Source organism: Nicotiana sylvestris, chromosome 11, assembly GCF_000393655.2.
Source record: "Nicotiana sylvestris chromosome 11, ASM39365v2, whole genome shotgun sequence".
NCBI classification, from domain to species: Eukaryota; Viridiplantae; Streptophyta; class Magnoliopsida; order Solanales; family Solanaceae; genus Nicotiana; species Nicotiana sylvestris.
Genome location: NC_091067.1, coordinates 120675323 through 120696130, shown reverse-complemented (window position 1 = coordinate 120696130; position 20808 = coordinate 120675323). Strand labels below are relative to the sequence as shown.

At 40.6% G+C, this 20808-nt stretch overlaps 1 protein-coding gene across 1 annotated transcript; it reads left to right on the top strand.

Annotated features, from left to right (window-relative positions):
• Window positions 1-419: 419 nt before the first annotated feature.
• On the top strand, window positions 420-4395 carry LOC104234419 (ATP-dependent DNA helicase RRM3-like). The gene is made up of 3 exons (XM_009787980.1): window positions 420-555; window positions 687-752; window positions 3890-4395. The coding sequence occupies exons 1-3, from the start codon at window positions 420-422 to the stop codon at window positions 4393-4395; spliced, it is 708 nt and encodes a 235-aa protein (XP_009786282.1).
• The last annotated feature ends 16413 nt before the right edge of the window (window positions 4396-20808 follow it).

The following is a 20808-nucleotide window of genomic DNA, read 5'->3' as shown; positions in this document are numbered from 1 at the left end:
AAATTATTAGTTTCACCAATATGGGCATAAGTTGTTGTCAATTTTGATTTCTTTAGCCTTATGATGATTAGGGGAAGAGGTTGGAAGCTGGATCAATGGAGGGCTGACATTAGTTTGTTGTTAGAGTCAATTTACTGGTGTATCAAAATGAGATGTTGTAATTTCTCATGCATATTTGTTTTCATAGTCTGATAATGGTTTGTGTAGAGCAATTTAGCAACTTTAACAGAAGTTTCTTCATTTTTTTGGCAGCGATCAAGTTTTGTGACTATAAAAAGATGCCTACACTTGAAAAAAATATTGATTCCACATGCCAACAAAAAAAGGGAAGCGTCAATGCTCTGAAGAAAGAGGCGTCCCGTAAAATATATAGAGAGATGTTAGCAGACAGAAGAGAATTAAACTTAATGCAACGACGAATGGTATACCTTCATTCTACAACATATAATCCTATTGGTAATTCCACGGAGGTACCAACTGCCTGTCAATTTAGCAAAGAGTGGATCGAGAATATAGTTGGTGTAAGAGGAGCCTCATCTTCTCTCTTGGAAACAAGTTAGTACAGTATTATTTTTTAGTTAATAACTTGCTTCTTATATGTGTATATTTTAGTTTATATGTTCACACATCAATGTGATGTGACTAACTTGTTTTCTCTTTGTCTGTCTTACCAAATGTGCACTCAGTTGATGCTTCCGTTATTTCTAATAATGGCAGAGATATAAGTAGTAGCTCCTGCATTTTTGAAGTTGGTAAGCCTGGAACAATGGTGTTATTTGTAGTTTTTTGACATATCCATACTTATGTGATAATTCCTTATATGTTAGGGTCCACGTCAGGAACGTGCACCAAATAATACACCATTATGTCGCATACAACAACAAAGAAAGGTTTGTTTTTAGCTACCCTTCAAACCATTTTAATTATTTTTTCCTTTGAGCTGATATATTTTCCTTCAGTAAAATTTGAGATACACAGGTCGTAAAAATAGAATATTGGATCGTTACAACACTAATGAATTGCCTACTAGCTCTTTTAGACTCAAACCCGTATTGAACTGTGAATTTTGTAGAGCCAAAAGATTTCAATATGAACCGTCGGGGTTTTGTTGTGACAATGGTTCAGTGAAATTGGTTCACTATGGAATGCCTACTGAATTGCTAAATCTTTATTTAGGAAACTCTGAGGAATGTCAACATTTTCGCACTTATGTTAGAATGTATAATAATATGGTCGCATTTACTTCTCTTGGAGTGAAATATGATAGAGATTTAGCGAGAAGAAATTGTGGTATTTATACATTTAGAGTTTAAGGAAAAATGTATCATTTTTTAAATAACTTGGTCCCATCGAGTCAGCCGACTAAAAATCTACAATTGTATTTCTATGATACAAATAATGAAATAGTGAATCGAATGGCATTCTCTGACAAGCTTAATGAATCAGTTATCAGAACTTTGATGGACACTTTAAAAATGAACCCATACTGCATTTTCTTGAAATCGTTAACAGATATTTCAGAATTATCCAACTTCTATATTGAGCTTAAGTCTGACTCTAGTTTAGATCAAAGAACATACAACTTACCAACATTGTCAGAAGTAGCAACAATATAGATAGAAGATGAGAGTAGTTCCAATATTTATTTACCGCACATTCGAATTTATACGCATAGTTGTAAGAGCCAGTTGGTAAATTATTACTACGGCTGTTATTGCAGTATCCATTACTATTTCCTTATGGATAGAATGGATGGCACTGTGGTATTAAAAAGATTATTCAAACGAACAATACTATTAGTACTGGAATTTACTGTGAACACGACCAACTTCCGAGTGTAGAAAATATGTGCTCAATTGACATGCTTCTTGATATGGAAGCGGAACTTCTGCAAAAAAAGAAATGAAAAAGAAATATTGTATCTTGCTGTAAATATTACTGTTATAAGCTTCAAATGAGGGATGACGAAGAAAACGGAGTTCTGCATGCTGGGAGAGCATTTCAACAGTACTCAGTTGATCAATTAATCAAGCTTGAGACTCAAAGGTTAGATTTCTATTCACTTAATTAAGATTTATTTTAAGTTGATGCATTAGCGAGGATTCTTGATGTTCTAAGACATGGAGAGAGAGATGCATCAAATATAGTAAATAAAGTTTTCTTCCTGTGAGTTTTGTAGGAGGTCTTAGAGATATGCGCCGAAGATATATGGACGTTATTGCGTTAATGCAACATTTTGGAAAATCTGATATATTTTTGACAATGACATGTAATCCATATTGACTTGAAATAGAAGAACATTTATTTGTAACAAATGAGGTACAAAATCGGCCTGATTTAGTTAGTCGAGTGTTTAGAACGAAGGTATAAGAGATGAAAACGAATATACTAAAGAGAAACATATTTGGAAGAGTTGCTGCTTTTATGTACACTATTGAATTTCAAAAGCGCGGTCTTTCACATGCTCATTTTTTTATCATACTCAACAATGAATATAAATTGTTAACTCCAGAAGCTTATAATAAAATTGTTTGTGATGAACTGCCTGATTTTGATACGTATGATTACTTGTATACAGTTGTTACTAAACATATGATGTATGGACCTTGTGGTACCTTAAATCCTAAATGTCCTTGTACAGAAAAAAGGATATTGTAAGTTTGAATATCCAAAGGAATTTGCCGATCACACATCAAATGGAAAAGATGGGTATCCAATATATCAAAGATGAAATACCGGCAAAGTTGTAAATATTAGAGGACAACTTCTTGATAACCGCTGGGTGGTTCCTTAAAATCCATATATGCTGGGCAAATTTAATTGTCATATTAATGTTAAAGTTTATTCTGATATTAAAGTTGTCAAATATCTTTATAAATATATTTGCAAGGGACATGATAAAATTGCTTTTTTCGTACATGCTGATGATCCAAATATTGAAATAGATGAGATCAATCAATATCAATCCATTGGATGGGTTTCGCCATCGGAATCAACGTGGCGTTTATTTGATTTTCCCATTAGCAAAATGAGCCCAGTTGTTTACCATCTTCAGCTACATCTTGAAGGACAATAATTTATTTCTTTTAAAACCACACAGACCATAAATACAATTGTAAGTAATCTCATGATTAGAAAAACAATGTTGACGGATTTTTTTTTGATGAACAGAGAAAATAAAGATGCTAAAAATCTAAGTTACTTTACAAAGAATTTTCACAATATTTTGTATGGTATAAATAATATAGGATGTGGACACGTCGATAATGGGGTACTGTTATTGGACGTATTATGACATGTCATCCTACAGAGGGGGAAAGATACTATCTTCGATTGTTATTAATGAATATTAGAGGACCAAAATCATATCAACATTTGCTAAGTGTAAATGGAGTATGTTGTGGTACATTTAGAGAAGCCGCAGAAAAAAAAAGATTACGACAATGCAATAATAACTTGGTTAAATGTATGTCAGAAACTGTAAGATATCAGATGCCTTATAGTTTAAGACGTTTATTTGCTACATTGTTGGTCTATTGTAATCCTACAAATCCGAAAGTACTTTGGGACAAATTTGAAGATTCTATGTCTGAAGACTTTAATATTATGCCAAATTTGAACAAGAAACAGATTCGTCATATGACTTTAAACCATATTAATGATATTTTGCATTCAATGGGTCATGACATAAATGAATTTACGCTTGTACCTGAAAGAATTTCAGCTTCATTAGCTACTAAAGAGGCCCAAGATTCTCATTTTGAAAGAAATAGAATTGTTAGAGACGAAGATTTGTTATTGGAAACCAAATTGAACAATAAACAATGAGAAGCATATAATATAATTCTTGATAGAATATTTAAAACTAAACCTGAAGCTTTTTTTATAGATGGTCCTGGAGGAACAGGAAAAACTTTTTTGTATAGTGCATTACTTGCTGCTATACAATCAAAAGGATTTGTAGCTTTAGCAACAACCTCTGGTGTTGCAGCTTCAACTCTTTCCGGAGAACGAACTGCTCACTCCCATTTTAAAATTCCTATTGATATTGATGGACAATTCTCATGTAATATTAGTAAACAAAGTTCACTTGCATTATTTATACAAGATGCCGAATTAATAGTATGGGATGAAGTATCAATGGCCAAAAAAGAATTGATAGAGGCTTTTGATTTACTATTGAAAGATCTAATGGATACGGAGATAATATTTGGTGGGAAAGTTGTTGTTCTTGGTAGTGATTTCAGGCAAACTCTTTCAGTTGTTCGTAGTGGAAAAAAAGAGGACTTCATAGAAGAAAGCTTGCAATGTTCTAACATTTGGAATCGACTCAAAAAATTGGGATTATCAGTAAATATGCGAGCAAGAACAGATCCTGATTTTTTGAATATTTGATGAAAATAGGGAGCGGAAAAGAAAAAACAAATTGGCAAGGTAAGATTGAAATCCCTAATTGTTTCATTGTTCCTTTTATTAGTGAAAAAGAATCGTTGAATCTTTTATTTAGAGTAACTTATCCAGATTTTTATGCATCTCCTTGTAATATGTCTTCTACATCTTCTCGTATTATTCTGACAACAAAAAATGACTTTGTTGATGAAATGAATGATATGCTCATAACTCAATTATTGGGTGATTCTAGGACATATGATGTATTTGATGAAACTACTGAAACAAATGATCAAAGTCAATATGAAATTTTTTTGCATAGCTTACACCCTGCTGGTTTACCTCCGTATAAATTAACTTTGAAAAAAAGTTGTCCTGTTATGTTATTGCGAAATTTAAATCCGTGCGAAGGCTTATGTAATGGTACATGACTTGTATGTTGTAATTTTAAAGGAATATTATAAGTGCTAAAATTGCAAGCGGGGATTTAAAAAACACACATGTATTTATTCCGACAATACCGTTGTTATCTTCACAAGATGAAAAAATACCTATTCCTTTCAAAAGAACACAATTCCCTATTAGATTATATTTTTCTATGGCTATAAATAAAGCTCAAGGTCAGACGTTAGATTTTGTTGGAATTTATTTACAAGAGCCTATTTTTTCCCACGGTCAACTTTATGTTGCTTTATCCCGAGCAACAAACTCGAATTCTGTGAAATTGTTGATCCGACCGCCAATATTTGATAGCAATGATGATCATACAACACACAATGTAGTATACGAAGAAATCATTCATGCAACTGCTATCTTATAAATTGACCGTTGTACTATCAGAAGCCAAGGTATGACACAATTTGGGCACAACACTGGCTATACGGTAAGTAATTTTCTTGTTGAATGGATGGATTTAACAATTGCTATTACTATTGTCAGGGCCCGAATTTCCCACCCTCGGGAGTCGTGATGGCGCCTACTCGTAGAAGTTAGGCAATCAACAGAATTTCTCTTTCATTTTAATCCTTTTTACAACTTATATTAACAGGTGACAAACATTTAAATAATAGCGGAAGATGAAAATTAAGCGAAAGACTTAGAGGATTATAATACCAAAATAAATACAAGAAAAGCCAACATATGTCTCTACCCAGAAACCAGTGTCACAACATTCACAGACCTTCTATGATCACTACATACAAATGTTTGAAAGAAAAAACACAGTCTGTCTCGGATACAAATGATAACAGGACATAAAAATAGAAAGAATAGACGTCGGGCCTGTGGACGCCTGCAGGACTGCCTCGGAATCTCGGTGGATTGAAGGCTGGCTCCCCTAATGCTACTGACCCAGTGCTGATCCGGTATCTGCACAGAGTGCAGAGTGTAGCATCAGCACAACTGACCCCATGTGCTGGTAAGTGTCTGGCCTAACCCCGGTGAGGTAGTGACGAGGCTAGGACCAGACTCCAGATAAACCTGTGCAGTTATATAATATATGGTAGAAAAATAAACAGGAAATAAGCAGTTTAAAGGGAGGGGGTACATGCTTCGGGGAACATATCAAATCTAGCAGAAACTAAATAGAAATCTGAAAGGAAAGTGAAATATCTACAATAATACAATAATACTACTGTTGCGGTGTGCAGCCCGACCCCTTATCATTTAACAGTGTTGCAGCGTGCAACCCGATCCATCTATTTAACTGTTACAGCGCTGATCCAATATAATATTTGTTGTGAGATGCAACCTGATCCAACATAGCATTGTTGCGGCATGCAACTCGATCCATATATAATAATGTTGCGGCGTGCAACCCGATCCTTATATATATATAATAAAAATGTTGCGGCGCACAACCCGTTCCAAATATACAGTCAACATTAATCATAATAACCGTCCCGGCAAGGGATCAACCATAAACTACACTATCTCGGCAAGTGAATTCAACAGCACAAGTATATGCGTCCCGGCAAGGGAGAATTAGCTATAACCAATCTTAACTCAACTCCTACTCATCTCAGTTATCACCATTACTCAATCACAAGTAGATTCCATGAAAATAACTAAGCCTTTGCTCAATATCAAGGATTTACCCACTAAAGCATCCATAGTATCATTTAAGAATACAACAATGATCAATTTAAGACTCACGGTCATGTTCGACACTAACGTATAGATACTCGTCACCATGCCTATACGTCGTACTCAACAAGAAACAAATAGCAAATAGGACTCAACTCCTAATCCCTCAAGCTAAGGTTAGACCGAACACTTACCTCAAACTTCCACGACCAACTCAATCCTCAAATACCGCCTTCCTTTCGAATTCGGCTCCAAATCAATTGTATCAATACATAATCGACTTCATAGCATCAATAAACGCTAAACAATTCAATTCCAATGCCTAATTATAGCTTTCTAATCATTCTTCCCAAAAATTCAAAAATCGACCCCGGGCCCGCTTGGTCAAAACATGATGTTCGAACCAAAATCCGATCCCCCATTCATCCACGAGCCCGAATATATAATTAGTTCCAGAATTCGACCCCAAAACGAGGTCTAAATCGCAATTAATCAAAAAGCCCTAATTCTACCCATATCTCTAATTTTCTTCTCTTAATTACATGTTTTAGGCCTAGAAATCTAGTGGATGTTGATAAAAATGGAAGAAAACAAGTTAAAGATTATTTACCCAAGAGATTATGGTGAGGAAATGCTTCAAAAATCGCATAAGAGCTTTGGAGAAGAAGAGGTTTATGAAATTTTGTAAAAATCCCGTAAGTGTTCTGTTTTTGAGACTTTAAAATAACTGGGCAAAAATGTTCTTCGCGTTCGCGATGAGTCAGGCCTATAGACCTTTGCATTCGCGTAAACGGGCTTGCGTTCGCGGAGAAGGATCTCCTCGATCCCTCGCGTTCGCGTCCAATGGGTCGCGTTCGTGTAAGACAAATGCCCCACCCCCGCCCAGGCTCATTTAACCTTCGCGTTCGCGTGGCCAGGACCGCGTTCGCGAAGGGATAACCCCCCACTGCCTCGCGTTCACGACCTGAGCTACGCGTTCGCGTAGAAGGAATTCCCTTCAACAAAATTTAACACATCGTGTTCTCGAGGGTTCTCCCGCGAATGCGAAGAAGGACACATCAGAATCCTAACAGCTGAAAACCTGTAGTTTTTTCCTAAGTCCAAAACTTCCCGAAACACATCCGAAACACACCCGAGCCCTCGGGACACCTAACCAAACACACTTACTAACTCAACAACATCATACGAACTTAACCGTGCGATCAAATCGCCAAAATAACCTCAATAACAACGAATTAAACCTCAAAATCAAAGAATTTTTCTCAAACTTCATAAAACATCAACTTTAGCAATTTAGGTCCGAATCACGTCAAATGACATCCGTTTTTTACCAAATTTTATAGAAATATCTTAAATCATATATAAGCCTTATATCGGGTGCCGGAACCAAAATACGGGCCCGATACCACCATGTTCTAATCAAATTTCATTTCAAATTCCTTTAAACAATTTCAAAAAATAATTTTATTTAAAAACTCATTTCTCGGGCTTAGAACCTCGGAATTCGATTCGGGGCATACGCCCAAGTCCCATATTTTCCTACGGACCATCCAGAACCGTCAAATCACGGGTCTGGGTCCGTTTACCCAAAACGTTGACTGAAGTTAAATCAGCTTATTTTACAGTCAAAACTTATCATTTTTCACAGGTTATTATATTTAAGCTTTTCGGCTACGTGCCCAGACTTTGCACACAAATCGAGGTGACTCCAAAAGCTATTGGGGCATTTGTCAACCCGAATGACATTACCAAAAACTCATAATGCCCGTACCGAGTGCAGAAAGCTGTCTTAGGGACATCGGATGCCCTAATCCTCAACTGATGGTAGCCAGATCTCAAGTCAATCTTTGAAAATACCTTGGCACCCTGAAGCTGATCAAACAAATCATCAATCATTGGCAATGGATACTTATTCTTGATTGTAACCTTGTTCAACTGCCGGTAATCAATACACATTCTCATCGACCCGTCCTTCTTCTTAACAAACAACATCGGTGCACCACAAGGCAAAACACTAGGTCTAATGAAACCTTTCTCCAGCAAGTCTTGTAACTACTCCTTCAACTCCGGCGGGGCTATACGATACGGCGGGATAGAAATGGGCTGAGTGCCCGGAGCCAAATAAATGCAAAAGTCAATATCCCTGTCGGGTGTCATACCCGGCAGGTCTGAAGGGAATACCTTAGGGAACTCACGAACAACAGGCATAGAATCAATAGATGGAACCTCAACACTGGAATCACGAACATATGCCAAATAGGCCAAACACCCCTTCTCGACCATGCTCCTAGCCTTTACATAAAAGATTACACTATGGGTAGAATGACCAGGAGTCCTTCTCCACTCTAAAAGAGGCATACCCGGTAAAGCTAAGGTCACAGTCTTGGCATGACAGTCCAAGATAGCATGGTAAGGTGATAACCAGTCCATCCCTAATATAACATCGAAATCAACCATGTCCAGAAGCAACAAATCTACTCGAGTCTCAAGACCCCCAATCACAACTACACAGGAACGATGGACTTGATCTACCACAATAGAATCATCCACCGGCATAGACACATAAACGGGAACACTCAATGAATCACTAGGCATAACCAGATACAGTGCAAAATAAGATGACACGTACGAGTATGTAGACCCTGGATCAAATAACACTGAAGCATCTCTATCACAAACCAGAACAGTACCTGTGATAACCGCATCTGAAGCCTCAGCCTCGGGCCTGGCTGGAGGAGCATAACATCGGGGCTAGGCCCCACCACCCTGGACTACATCTCTGGGACGACCTGTAGCTGGCTGGCCTCTACCTCTAGCAGTCTGAGCTCCACCTCTAAATCCTATACCTCTACCTCTAGCACCTCTACCCCCACTTCTAACTGGCTGGGCGGTCTATGGAACACCTGGTGCCTGAACCATAACACGGGAACCCTACTGCTACGACTGAGTACAATATGACCATACTCACCACACTCATAACATCCACCTAAATGTTGCGGCTGAGGAAACTGAGACTGACCCTGGCGACCTGAATGACCACCCCGAAAACTCTGGAGCGGCGGTGCACTAATAGAAGCTGGTGGCGCACTATAGGGTTACTGATCAGAATACTACATGTGAGAACCACGACCACCTGAAGCACCGTGAGAACCTGAAGAGCTGACTAAAAAGGTCTAGGAGGATGGCCTCTACCATTTAAATCTCTGCCTCCAGACGAGGCACCACTGAATCTACCTGAATGACAGGGTCTCTTATCTGACCCATGACCACCTCCCTACGACAAAACCATCTCCACTCTCCTGGCCACATTGACCGCCTCCTGAAAAGTAATCTCACTCCCAGCCTGCCAAGCCATCTAAAGACGAATCGGCTGAATAAGACCGTCAATATACCTCCTAACCCTCTCTCTCTTGGTAGGAAGTATGATAAGAGCATGGCGAGCCAAGTCGATGAACCTGGTCTCATACTGTGTAACAGTCATGGAACCCTGCTGGAGGCCCTCAAACTGCCTCCGATAGGCCTCTCTCTGAATAATAGGGAGAAACGTCTCCAGAAATAGCTGAATAAACTGCTCCCAAGTCAAGGCTGGCGATCCGACTGGTCTAGCTAAGCAATAATCCCTCCACCAAGTCTTGGAGGATCCAGACAAGCGAAAAGTAGAAAAATCGACCCCATTGGTCTCAACAATACCCATGTTCCTGAGAACCTCGTGGCAGCTGTCTAGATAATCCTGAGATCCTTAGTAGATGCACCACTGAAAGTAGAAGTCAAGAGCTTGGTGAACCTATCCAGCCTCCACAAAGCATCGACAGGCATAGCTGCTCCATCGCCGGTCTGAGCTACCACACCCGGCTGAACTGCTCCAACTGGTTGCACTGCTAGAGTCTGCATCTGGGGAGCTACCTGCTCCGGAGTGTGAGTAGCAGGAGTTTGGGCCCCTCCTACAGCGTGAGAGACGGCTAAAGTGAAGTTTACAACAGATTTTGAGAATTAGACGGTTCAGACGGATCGGTCATCTAGTCCAAAGTGCATGTCATGTTCATTGAAGTCAGCATATTCCTCCAGATAAGTCCTTTTTATTTTTATTTTTCTTCTCTGAAAGGGACACTTCTTGATTAAGTTGTAATATCTATTAGTTCACCTACTTGTTTTCTTTCGTACTATTCTTTTTGAGTCCCTTTCAGTCTAATTTTGTCAAAGCGAAGCAAAGAAAAGGCCGCAAAATTGGTTACAGTTTCCCTGTTATATGAAGCGAAACTTTCTGGGCATGAACAACATGGGCAAAGACATAAAGCTATCTTTGATTTTCCCTAACGAGCAAAAGGCTTGAAGGACTGAATAATGTTTCAAGGGTCAACAAAAGCTACTTAGTTAAAAGTTGTTTTTGGAGCAAGGTTGTTTGCACTACAGACACAAATGGGGATAGGCGCAAAATATGCAGGTTTTGATATTGAGAAAGAAGATCTCTAGAAAGTAAAGATGGAATCTCTCGGTAATTTGTACGACCATTGACAGAGCCAGCTATTCTAACAAGTGCAATGGACACTAGATCAAGTTGCTCAATAGATCAAAGCCATAAACTAACCACCATTTTTAAACTAACAAATCTTTCTTTGTTCAAAACATGAACAGAGCAATTTTAGGAAACAATTCGGGCAAGGACAAACATCACCAAGTGAAATAGTCAAATCCTTGATTTCCTTCTTATATACATGTAATCGTGTTATTTTTAGTTTCATTATATGGAATACCCTATCTTCGCCTTAGGGCACTACATCCCCGGCTGCATTACTTTCTGCCAACATAGGGTACGACATTCCCTAGTATCATCTTAGAGCATTGCAAGCCTTATTTTATTACCAACACAGGGTACTACATCCCTTGATTGCATTTCTTATACCAAACATTGGGTACAACATTACCTATTAGAATATTAGAGAACCAAGAGCCTCACCTTATTTCCAACACAGGGTACTATATCCCCTAGTTGCATTTTTATTGCTAACATAGGGTACGACATTCCCTAGTAGCATCTCAGAGTGCTACGAGCCTCATCTTATCACCAACACAGGGTACTACACACCCTAGCTGCATTATTTTCTGCCAACATAGGGTATAACATTCCCTAGTAGTATTTGAGAGCGCCACGAGCCTCATTTTATCGCAAACATAGGGTACGACATTCCCTAGTAGCATCCCGAGTGCCACGAGCCTAACCTTATTGATGACATAGGGTACTACATTCCCTAGTAGTATTTGAGAGCGCCACGAGCCTCATTTTATTGCAAACATAGGGTACGACATTCCCTAGTAGCATATCGAGTGCCACGAGCCTCACCTTATTGCCAACACAGGGTACTACATCCCCTGGCTGAATTACTTATTGCTGACATAGGGTACAACCTTCCCTAGTAGAATCTCAGAGAGCCACAAGCCTCACTTTATTGCCAAACATAGGGTATAAGATTCCCCTAATAGCATCCCGAGTGCCACGAGCCTCACTTTATTACCAACATAGGGTACTACATCCACTGGCTGCATTGTTCTGCCAACAGAGGGTACGACATTCCCAAGTAGCATCTTAGAGTGCCACAAGCCTCATTAAATTGCCAACATAGGGTACAACATTCCCTAGTAACATTTCAGAGCGCCACGAGCCTCATATTATTGCCAACACAGGATACTACATCCCCTAGCTGCGTTACTTTCTCTCGACATAGGTTACAACATTCCCTAGTAGCATTTTATAGTGCCATGAGCCTCGTTTTATTGCCAACATAGGGTACGACATCCCCTAGTAGCATCAGAGCGCCACGAGCCTCATTTTCTTGCCAACATAGGGTGTGACATTCCCTAGTAGCATCTCAAAGTGCCACGAGCCTTACTTTATTGCCAACATAGGGTACGACATTCCCTAGTAGCAACTCACAAAGCTACAAGCGTTATTGTATTACCAACACAGGGTACTACATCCCTTGGTTGTATTTATCGTTGCCAACGTAGGGTACGACATTTCCTAGTAGCATCTCAGAGAGCCACGAGCTTCATCTTATTGCCAAACACAGAGTACTACATCCCCTGGTTTAGTGCCAACATAGGGTACGGCATTCTCTATTAACATCTCAGAGTGTCACGAGCCTCATAATATCACTAACACAGGGTACTTGTCACGACCCAAACCTCAACCCGGTCGTGATGGTGCCTCTTGTGAAGACAAGGCCAGCCAACTAAGCCCAATTCACCTTATTAAATCAGTTAAAAAATACATAAGCAATTTAAACATGGTTTAATGATAATAATTAGCGGAAGTATAACCCGACACAGCCCTAACCGGGGTATCACAAGCCACGAGCATCTACTTGGGGTATAAATACAACTGAAAGGTCTGAAATATACAAAACAAAACTAATGAATGAAGAGGGAGAAAGGCTGTGCAAGGAACAACAACAGCCACCTCGCTAAACTCCGATGACTCTGCCTCCAATCAGCCAAAACCCGATACCGGGTGTATAAATACCTGAATCTGCACACAAGGTACAGGGAGTAAAGTAAGTACTCCAACTCAGTGAGTAATAAAGGTAAATAAGAACTGATTAGTAAGAAATCACGTAAAGCATATCAACATGCTGTAAAGAAGCAGTATAAAACCATTTAAGAAATTAGTGAAGCTATGAAATCTCTTCAAACCTCTTAACTCATTTTAAACTTCTTTAAAAATGACTTTTCAACAGTTTAGCAAATGAATGCAAGCAATTAGTGCAGATAAGCACAGAATCTCCACCCCTTGGGCACAAATACACAAATAAATAGATAAGTGGCAGACAAGTAAGAAAGGATAAACACATAAGGTTTGCCCCTCGGGCACAATGTCATCAAATCCGCCCCTCGGGCAACATCTCAGAACGGTACTAGCCCCTCGGACTCAATCTCAGAACAATACCAGCCCCTCGGGCTCAATCTCACATCACAATGGGTACCCGCGCTGACTGGGGGTGTGCAGACTCCGGGAGGGGCCCCTTACGGCCCAAGCGCAATATCAAGCCATATCGTGGCATCAAATCTAGGCCCTCAGCCTCATATCAATCACAAGCCACCTCATGGCGTACATATCTCAGGCCCTCGACCTTATAATCAATTCAGTATCTCTTTGCTACAGCGTGCAGCCCGATCCAAGAGTATCCTCACAATATAGGCCCTCGGCCTTACTCAGTCAAAATCACATAAGCGACTCGAAAAACAGTAAAATATGATGCTCAGCCCAAAAATATTATTGGAAATATCATTTCAAGTGTTAAAGCAAAATAAACTTGGTTGAGTTTTGAAAACAGTGGAAAATACATGACTGAGTTCAAGCATAAATCAAAATAGTGAGGAAATATCAACAACAATCCTCGAAGGGTTCAAATAACTAGCACGAAGCCCAAATATGGCAGTCAGCCCAATTCATGATGATAGCAAATAAGTTTCAGTCAAAATACGCGGTAAAATCATCAAGCGGGGCGGAACAAGTCACAATCCCCAATAGTGCACGACCCCACGCCCGTCATCCAGCGTGTCTCACCTCAATATAGCACTACGATGTGCAATCCGGGGTTTCAAACCCTCAGAACCTCATTTACAATCATTACTCACCGATCCGGTCCAAACTCTAGCCCGCGATGCCTCGCCCGCACGAATCGACCTCCGGATGCTCCAGCTATAGCCACAATTAGTACAAAAATCATTAAAATATTCCAAGGAATCGAAGCCCACTCGAAAATATCCAATTTAACATCAAAATCCCGAAATTGCTCAAACCCGGCCCCCAGGCCCATATCTCGAAACTCGATAAAATTAACATCAATGGAATCCTCGTCCTCTCACGAGTTCATAGATACAAAGAAAATCAAAATCCACCCACAAATGGCCCTTAAATTCCCAAATTTTAGGTCTCCAATTTCAAGCCCTAGTTCTTCTATTTTTGGCTTAGATTTCATGATTTTCTAGGTGGAATTCACATAAGAATCGAGTATTGAGTACAAAAATCTTACCTCCAAGCGTTTCCCCTTGAAACCCTCTTCAATCTCCTTCAAAAAGCTCCAAAAATGAACAACTATGGAGGAAATAAGCCTCAAAATTGCGGACAAGATGAGCATAAAAACATTCTGCCCAGGCCAAAATTCCTTCTATGCGATCGCGGGAAAACCTTCGCGATCGCGAAGCACAAAAACTCAGCTCTCAGATTTAACCCTATGTGAACGCAAACATATCCGTGCGAACGCAATACACTGCCATATGACTCTATGCGATCGAGGACAACCCTCCGCGTTCGCGATGAACAAATTCCAACGAAGACCTCAGGTCCACTTTACTCTATGCGAACGCGACCTTCCCTACGCGTTCGCGATCAACAATTTCACCCAACTATGCGATCGCATCTCTACTTATACAAATGCGAAGCACAATTGAACTGCTCCCTCCAAAGCTTCTTGGTTATTGCAAGAGAACCTATGCGACCGCAATGAACAAAATGCCTGCAACTGAAACCTGCAAATTCTGCAACTCTCAAAACATGAAATTGATCCTTTTAATTTCCCGAAACACACCCGAGGCCCTTGGGACCTCAACCAAACATGCAAACATATCCCATAACATCATTCAAACTTGTTCCAACCTTCGAAACACTCAAAACAACATCGAAATACTAATTTTGCATCGGATTCAAGCGTAAGAATCCCAAAATCTTCTAGATTACGCTTTTGATAAAAAACCCAACCAAACCACGTTCGAATGACCTGAAACATTTTCACACACATCCAAAATGACATGCCGAAACTACTACAACTTTCGGAATTTCATTCCGATCTCTATATCAAAATCCCACCTATCAACCGGAGACGCCGAAATCTCAACTTCGTCAATTCATGCCTAAACCTTGCACGGACCTCCAAAATGAATTTCGATCATGCTCCTAAGTCCCAAATCACCTAACAAAGCTAACCAAACCATAAAAACTACAATCCGAGCTCACATACAAACAGGTCAAATCTTGGTCAAACCTTTCAAATTTTAAGCTTTAACTGAGAACTGTTCTTTCAAATTCATTCCGATTACCCTGAAAACCAAAACCAACGATTTACATAAGTCATAATGCATCACACGGGGAAGGTCATACCCGAGAACTGGCGATCAAAGTGCAAAAGCTCTAAACGACCGTTCGGGTCGTTACATCCTCCCCCACTTAAACGTATGTTCGTCCTCGAACGCGCCCAGAGTTGTTCCAAAAGCTAGCCAATTGCTGAATAACCTCACCATGCACATACCCGGGAGTGATCCCATGTCACCCTATCTCACATAGGTTTGATAATACAATATAGATGAAATTTCACAATCCAACCTAGTCCATAAACCATAGAACAACATTTTTGCTCCTAAAATTCTCAATACGATCAGAATCCCACATTTATACTGTGAATAAGTCCGAACAAGCTGTAACAAACCATATCTGCCATCTCAGGTGCAATCACATGATATACCACATAACTCAAAAACTTGCAGCGATAACTTCTAATCACAACAGCTGCACATAACAACCGAATACCGATACAAAACCTCTAATCAACTAAAGTCTCATTCCAACACTTCCATATACTGCCGATGATAAATGAAACACGTAATAAACCATAACCATTTCCTAGATCAACCATTCATGAAGCCACTTCTCCTTTGGAAAACACCACAGTAAATTTCTTAGTCGAAGCTCGATATTATCCTTCCAACATGCTGAAATCGAATCCGTTCGTATTCATTAATGATCCCAACGATCTCCTCTAATCCAACACACTACTCTGGTGACAAGACACATCAATACAGGCCTAATCCACAACTTTCACATTACGCGCACCAATAAGCAACAGTCTGAACATACTTAATCATGAAAATGACTCAAATGAAAGAGGTGTATCTCAAGCTCACCAGTACCACCACAACACAAGGCTGAGAACTCGTCTCACATCATAGGAACAGAACACACGAATCTAACCCGAAGGGTCATACCTCCACATATTTTCTCTGCAATGCGCGACCCTATCCAAACACTGGTCTACATGAAATATCTCAAGTCACTATGCTCGAAATTGACAACCACGCGCAATTTGATGTCTGGAACCAAAGCAAATCACCATACCCATGGTGAAGCAAATAACATACACCACACAAACCAAAAAGGACATAACCGATACGCCATTCATCGAGCAACATCCAACTACTCTTCCGCCTCGACTTCCACTATGAAACCCCAATAGAACCGCACCATACGTGCCTATAACCAACAAATCATAACGCCTCGCAACACAAAAAGGTAACTCATAGATCTCCCCAGATTACTGATAAGCTCAATAACAATTGAATCAACACATCCCTTAACATTACAACTCGGAGCCAACCAAGACGACTCAAGCTATAAAACATATCCATATTGGCCTGCCAACAAACCCCTTATTAAGAAAACCCTGTAGCTGCTCCTTTAACTCCTTTAATTTTGCTAGTGCCATACGATACGGTGCCCAGCACCAAGTCAATACCGAAATCAACAACTTTGCCTAGCAACATGCCCGGCAGCAGGAAACACATCCAGAAAAGTTGCTCATCACTAGAACTGAATCAATATGAGGAGCCTCTACGCTGACATCCATCACGAGAGCCCAAATAAGAAAGACAATCCTCCCCAAGCGTCCACTGGGTCTTCAAAATATAAAACCACTCCAATAGGACATAATCCATCGAATCTCATCACTCAATTCGTGGCATTTTCGGCATAGCCAATAGAGCCGCCTTAGCGTAATAGTCCAGAATGACACAACACGGAGACAACCAGTCTAAACCAAATATCACATCTAAAATATAACATACCAAGCACAAAAGATCTGCTTGGTCCCGAAATTCACGATGGTCACTAAACAGTGGCGATACACGCAACCCACAACTACAATATAGCCTGAACATGATATCTCCCCGGCTCCAACTCCATATAGCACACGAATCACCACACCTAATCCCAATCATTCTACGTGACATATTCTAAAATCCCTCTGTGCCACCAAGCAAACTCAAATATCAGTAGTCGATCTAACAAGAAAGTGCCGCAATACTACCAAAGTACCATCAACTTAATCACATTGCCTTTTTCTAAAACATATACCCTCGTCAAATCATTCCATTTAGCAATATCATTTCTTTAATCATCTGAAGATCATTACCCTAATCATCTAAAACTGCCCGTGCTGCCTAAGAATTTTATGACCTTCCTTTCAGAACTGAACCGCAACCTTACACACGCAATTCTCAATCATTTACAACATACCGCATAACCCATACCATCCTAGGATAACCATGAGAACTTTATATCCCTTCCGAACCGCAAGCGACCATGCCTTCTACTAGCCAAGTACTTCCAGTTGATCCCTCTAGGAGAGAACCACTATACATCCAATGCTCCTTATGCCAATAGGAAGAATATACCTCTCTAACTGTGGTGGAAACCATCCAGGAGTCCCCGAATTTCATTTGCACAACATGAACTCATAAGGACTGCATCATTCTAGGGTACGACATTCCCTAGTAGCAGCTTAGAAAGCTACAAGCGTTATTTTATTACCAACACAGGGTACTACATCCTTTGGTTGTATTTATCATTGCCAACGTAGGGTATGACATCTCCAAGTTGCATCTCAGAGAGCCACGATCTTCATCTTATTGCCAAACACAGAGTACTACATCCCCTGGCTTAGTGCCAACATAGGGTACGACATTCTCTGATAACATCTCAGAGCGTCATGAGCCTCATAATATCACCAACACAGGGTACTTGTCACAACCCAAACCTCGACCCGGTTGTGATAGCACCTCTCATGAAGACAAGGCCAACCAACTAAGCCCAATTCACTTTATTAAATCAGTTAAACAATACATAAGCAGTTTAAACATGGTTTAATGATAATAATTAGCGAAAGTACAACCCGACACAGCCCTAACCAGGGTGTCACAAGTCACGAGCATCTACTAGGGGTATAAATACAATTGAAAGATCTAAAAGATACAAAACAAAACTAATGCATGAAGAGGGAGAAAAGCAGTGTTGTGAACGCCGGCAGCCACCTCGCTAAACTCCGATGACTCTGCCTCCAATCAGCCAAAACCTGCTACCGGGTGTATAAATACCTAAATCTGCACACAAGGTGTAGAGAGTAAAGTGAGTACTCCAAGTTAGTGAGTAATAAAGGTAAATAAGAACTGAGCAGTAAGAAATCACGTAAAGTATATCAACATGTTGTAGAGAAGTAGTATAAAACCGTATAAGAAAGTAGTGAAGCTATGAAATCTCTTAAAACCTCTTAGCTCAGTTTAAACTTCTTTAAAAATGACTTTTCAACAGTTTTACAATTGAATGCAAGCAATTAGTGCAGATAAGCATAGAATCTTCGCCCCTCGGGCACAATGTCATCAAATCCGCCCCTCGGGCAACATCTCAGAACGGTACCAGCCCCTCAGGCTCAATCTCAGAACAATACCAGCCCCTCGGGCTCTATTTCACATCACAATGGGTACCCGCGCTCACAGGGGGTGTGCAGACTCCGGGAGGGGCCCCTTACGACCCAAGAGCAATATCAAGCCATCACGTTGCATCAAATCTAGGCCCTTGGCCTCATATCAATCAGAAGCCACCTCGTAGCGTACATATCTCAGGCCCTCGTCCTCATAATCAAATCAGTATCTCACTGCTACGGCGTGTAGCCCGATCCAAGAGTATCCTCACAATACAGGCCCTTAGCCTTACTCAGTCAAAATCACATAAGCCACTCGGGCATCAGTAAAACATGATGCTCAGCCCAAAAATATTATTGGAAATATCATTTCAAATGTTTACCAACAAATCATATGTGCCTATAAACCCCAATAGAACCGCACCATATATGCCTATAACCTACAAATCATAACGCCTCACAACATAGAAAAGTAACTCATAGATCTCCCCAGATTACTGATAAGCTCAATAACAATCGAATCAACACAGCCCTCAACATTACAACTCGGAGCCAACCAAGCTGACTCAAGCTAGATTCTAGATAGGCCGGATCTGTTAGGTGTAGCCATGTACTTAGGAGAGTTTTTATTTCATCCCAAACTCGGACCTTGCTTTCTCTGAGTCGGGCTCCATCGAGCCCCGAGGCTAAGCACTCGATCACGGCCTCCTACCCTCGGGGTCTCGAAAAAAGCTTTTGAGGCGCCTTGATAGCAAAAAATCAAGCCTTCTGATTTTGCCGCGTACAAATAGTCTCTGCGTTTCCCATGATGAAGTGATGGGAAATGATTCCGACACTCGATTCCTTGAGCTCCCTTTGACGACATTACGCTGGCGATTCGGATCAAGGCGCAATTTTTTGTAAAAGACAGCATATCACATAGATCCCTGCTCGATACCTTGTTGTTTCCACTTCTCGAGGCAAAAACACCATCGCCGATTTATTTATTCAAAAGAAGCAATAAGTGCACCCGTCGGTCAATCTTTTAGAGCATCGATGACCGTGTCGTTTTTCTCCTATAAATGAGGGCATTTTGTGGCATTGCCTCTCCTATATAAATGCTTCTGTTGACATGCTTTACTTCTTCCTTCCCATCAATTTCTCTTTTTACCTTAATCATTGTGATGGAAGCTTTCTGTCTCAAGGATGTTTGGAGGAGTTTCTTTGGACTGCGTCGTAGCCTTCTTCCAAAACGTCTTCTCGCTGGATGCAGATGTACCGTCATGCCACCACCGTGGTTGCTGATATACCTCCCCCTGCTGCTATTGTCGGGCCGAGATGATGGTGACCGGAGAGTCGGTTCCTCACTCATGTAGATGGCTGCTCGGATTATGCACTTCTGCTCATTCTCCTACCCGGGTCTGGTGTGGCACTTCATCCCTAGGGTCCTATTTTTTCCCAAGGGATAAGGTGGAAACACCGGCTGCTGAGGCAGGGGCTCGCCAAGGTTTCACCTTTGACGTCGGCGATCCATGTCTCTTTCCTCTGTCTCCTCTGCGCTCCCTCTTTTTTCTCTTCTTTATCTTCTCCGGTGGGAATCCCTCCGGGGATTGAGTTAGGAACCTATGGGAGGTGGAGATCGAAGGAGTCACCCTCAAGCATATATGCTTTGAGGGTCTAGCATTCAGGGATGTTGATACCGGAGATGAACCCACTAGGGTGGATTGGGCTCCCGAGTTTCATCGCATGTACATCCCTTTGTTCCTCAGGTTTAGGCATGGAAGTCCTCCGTAAGCTTTTGTAATTGTATGTAACGACCCCTCGAGGGCTGCTT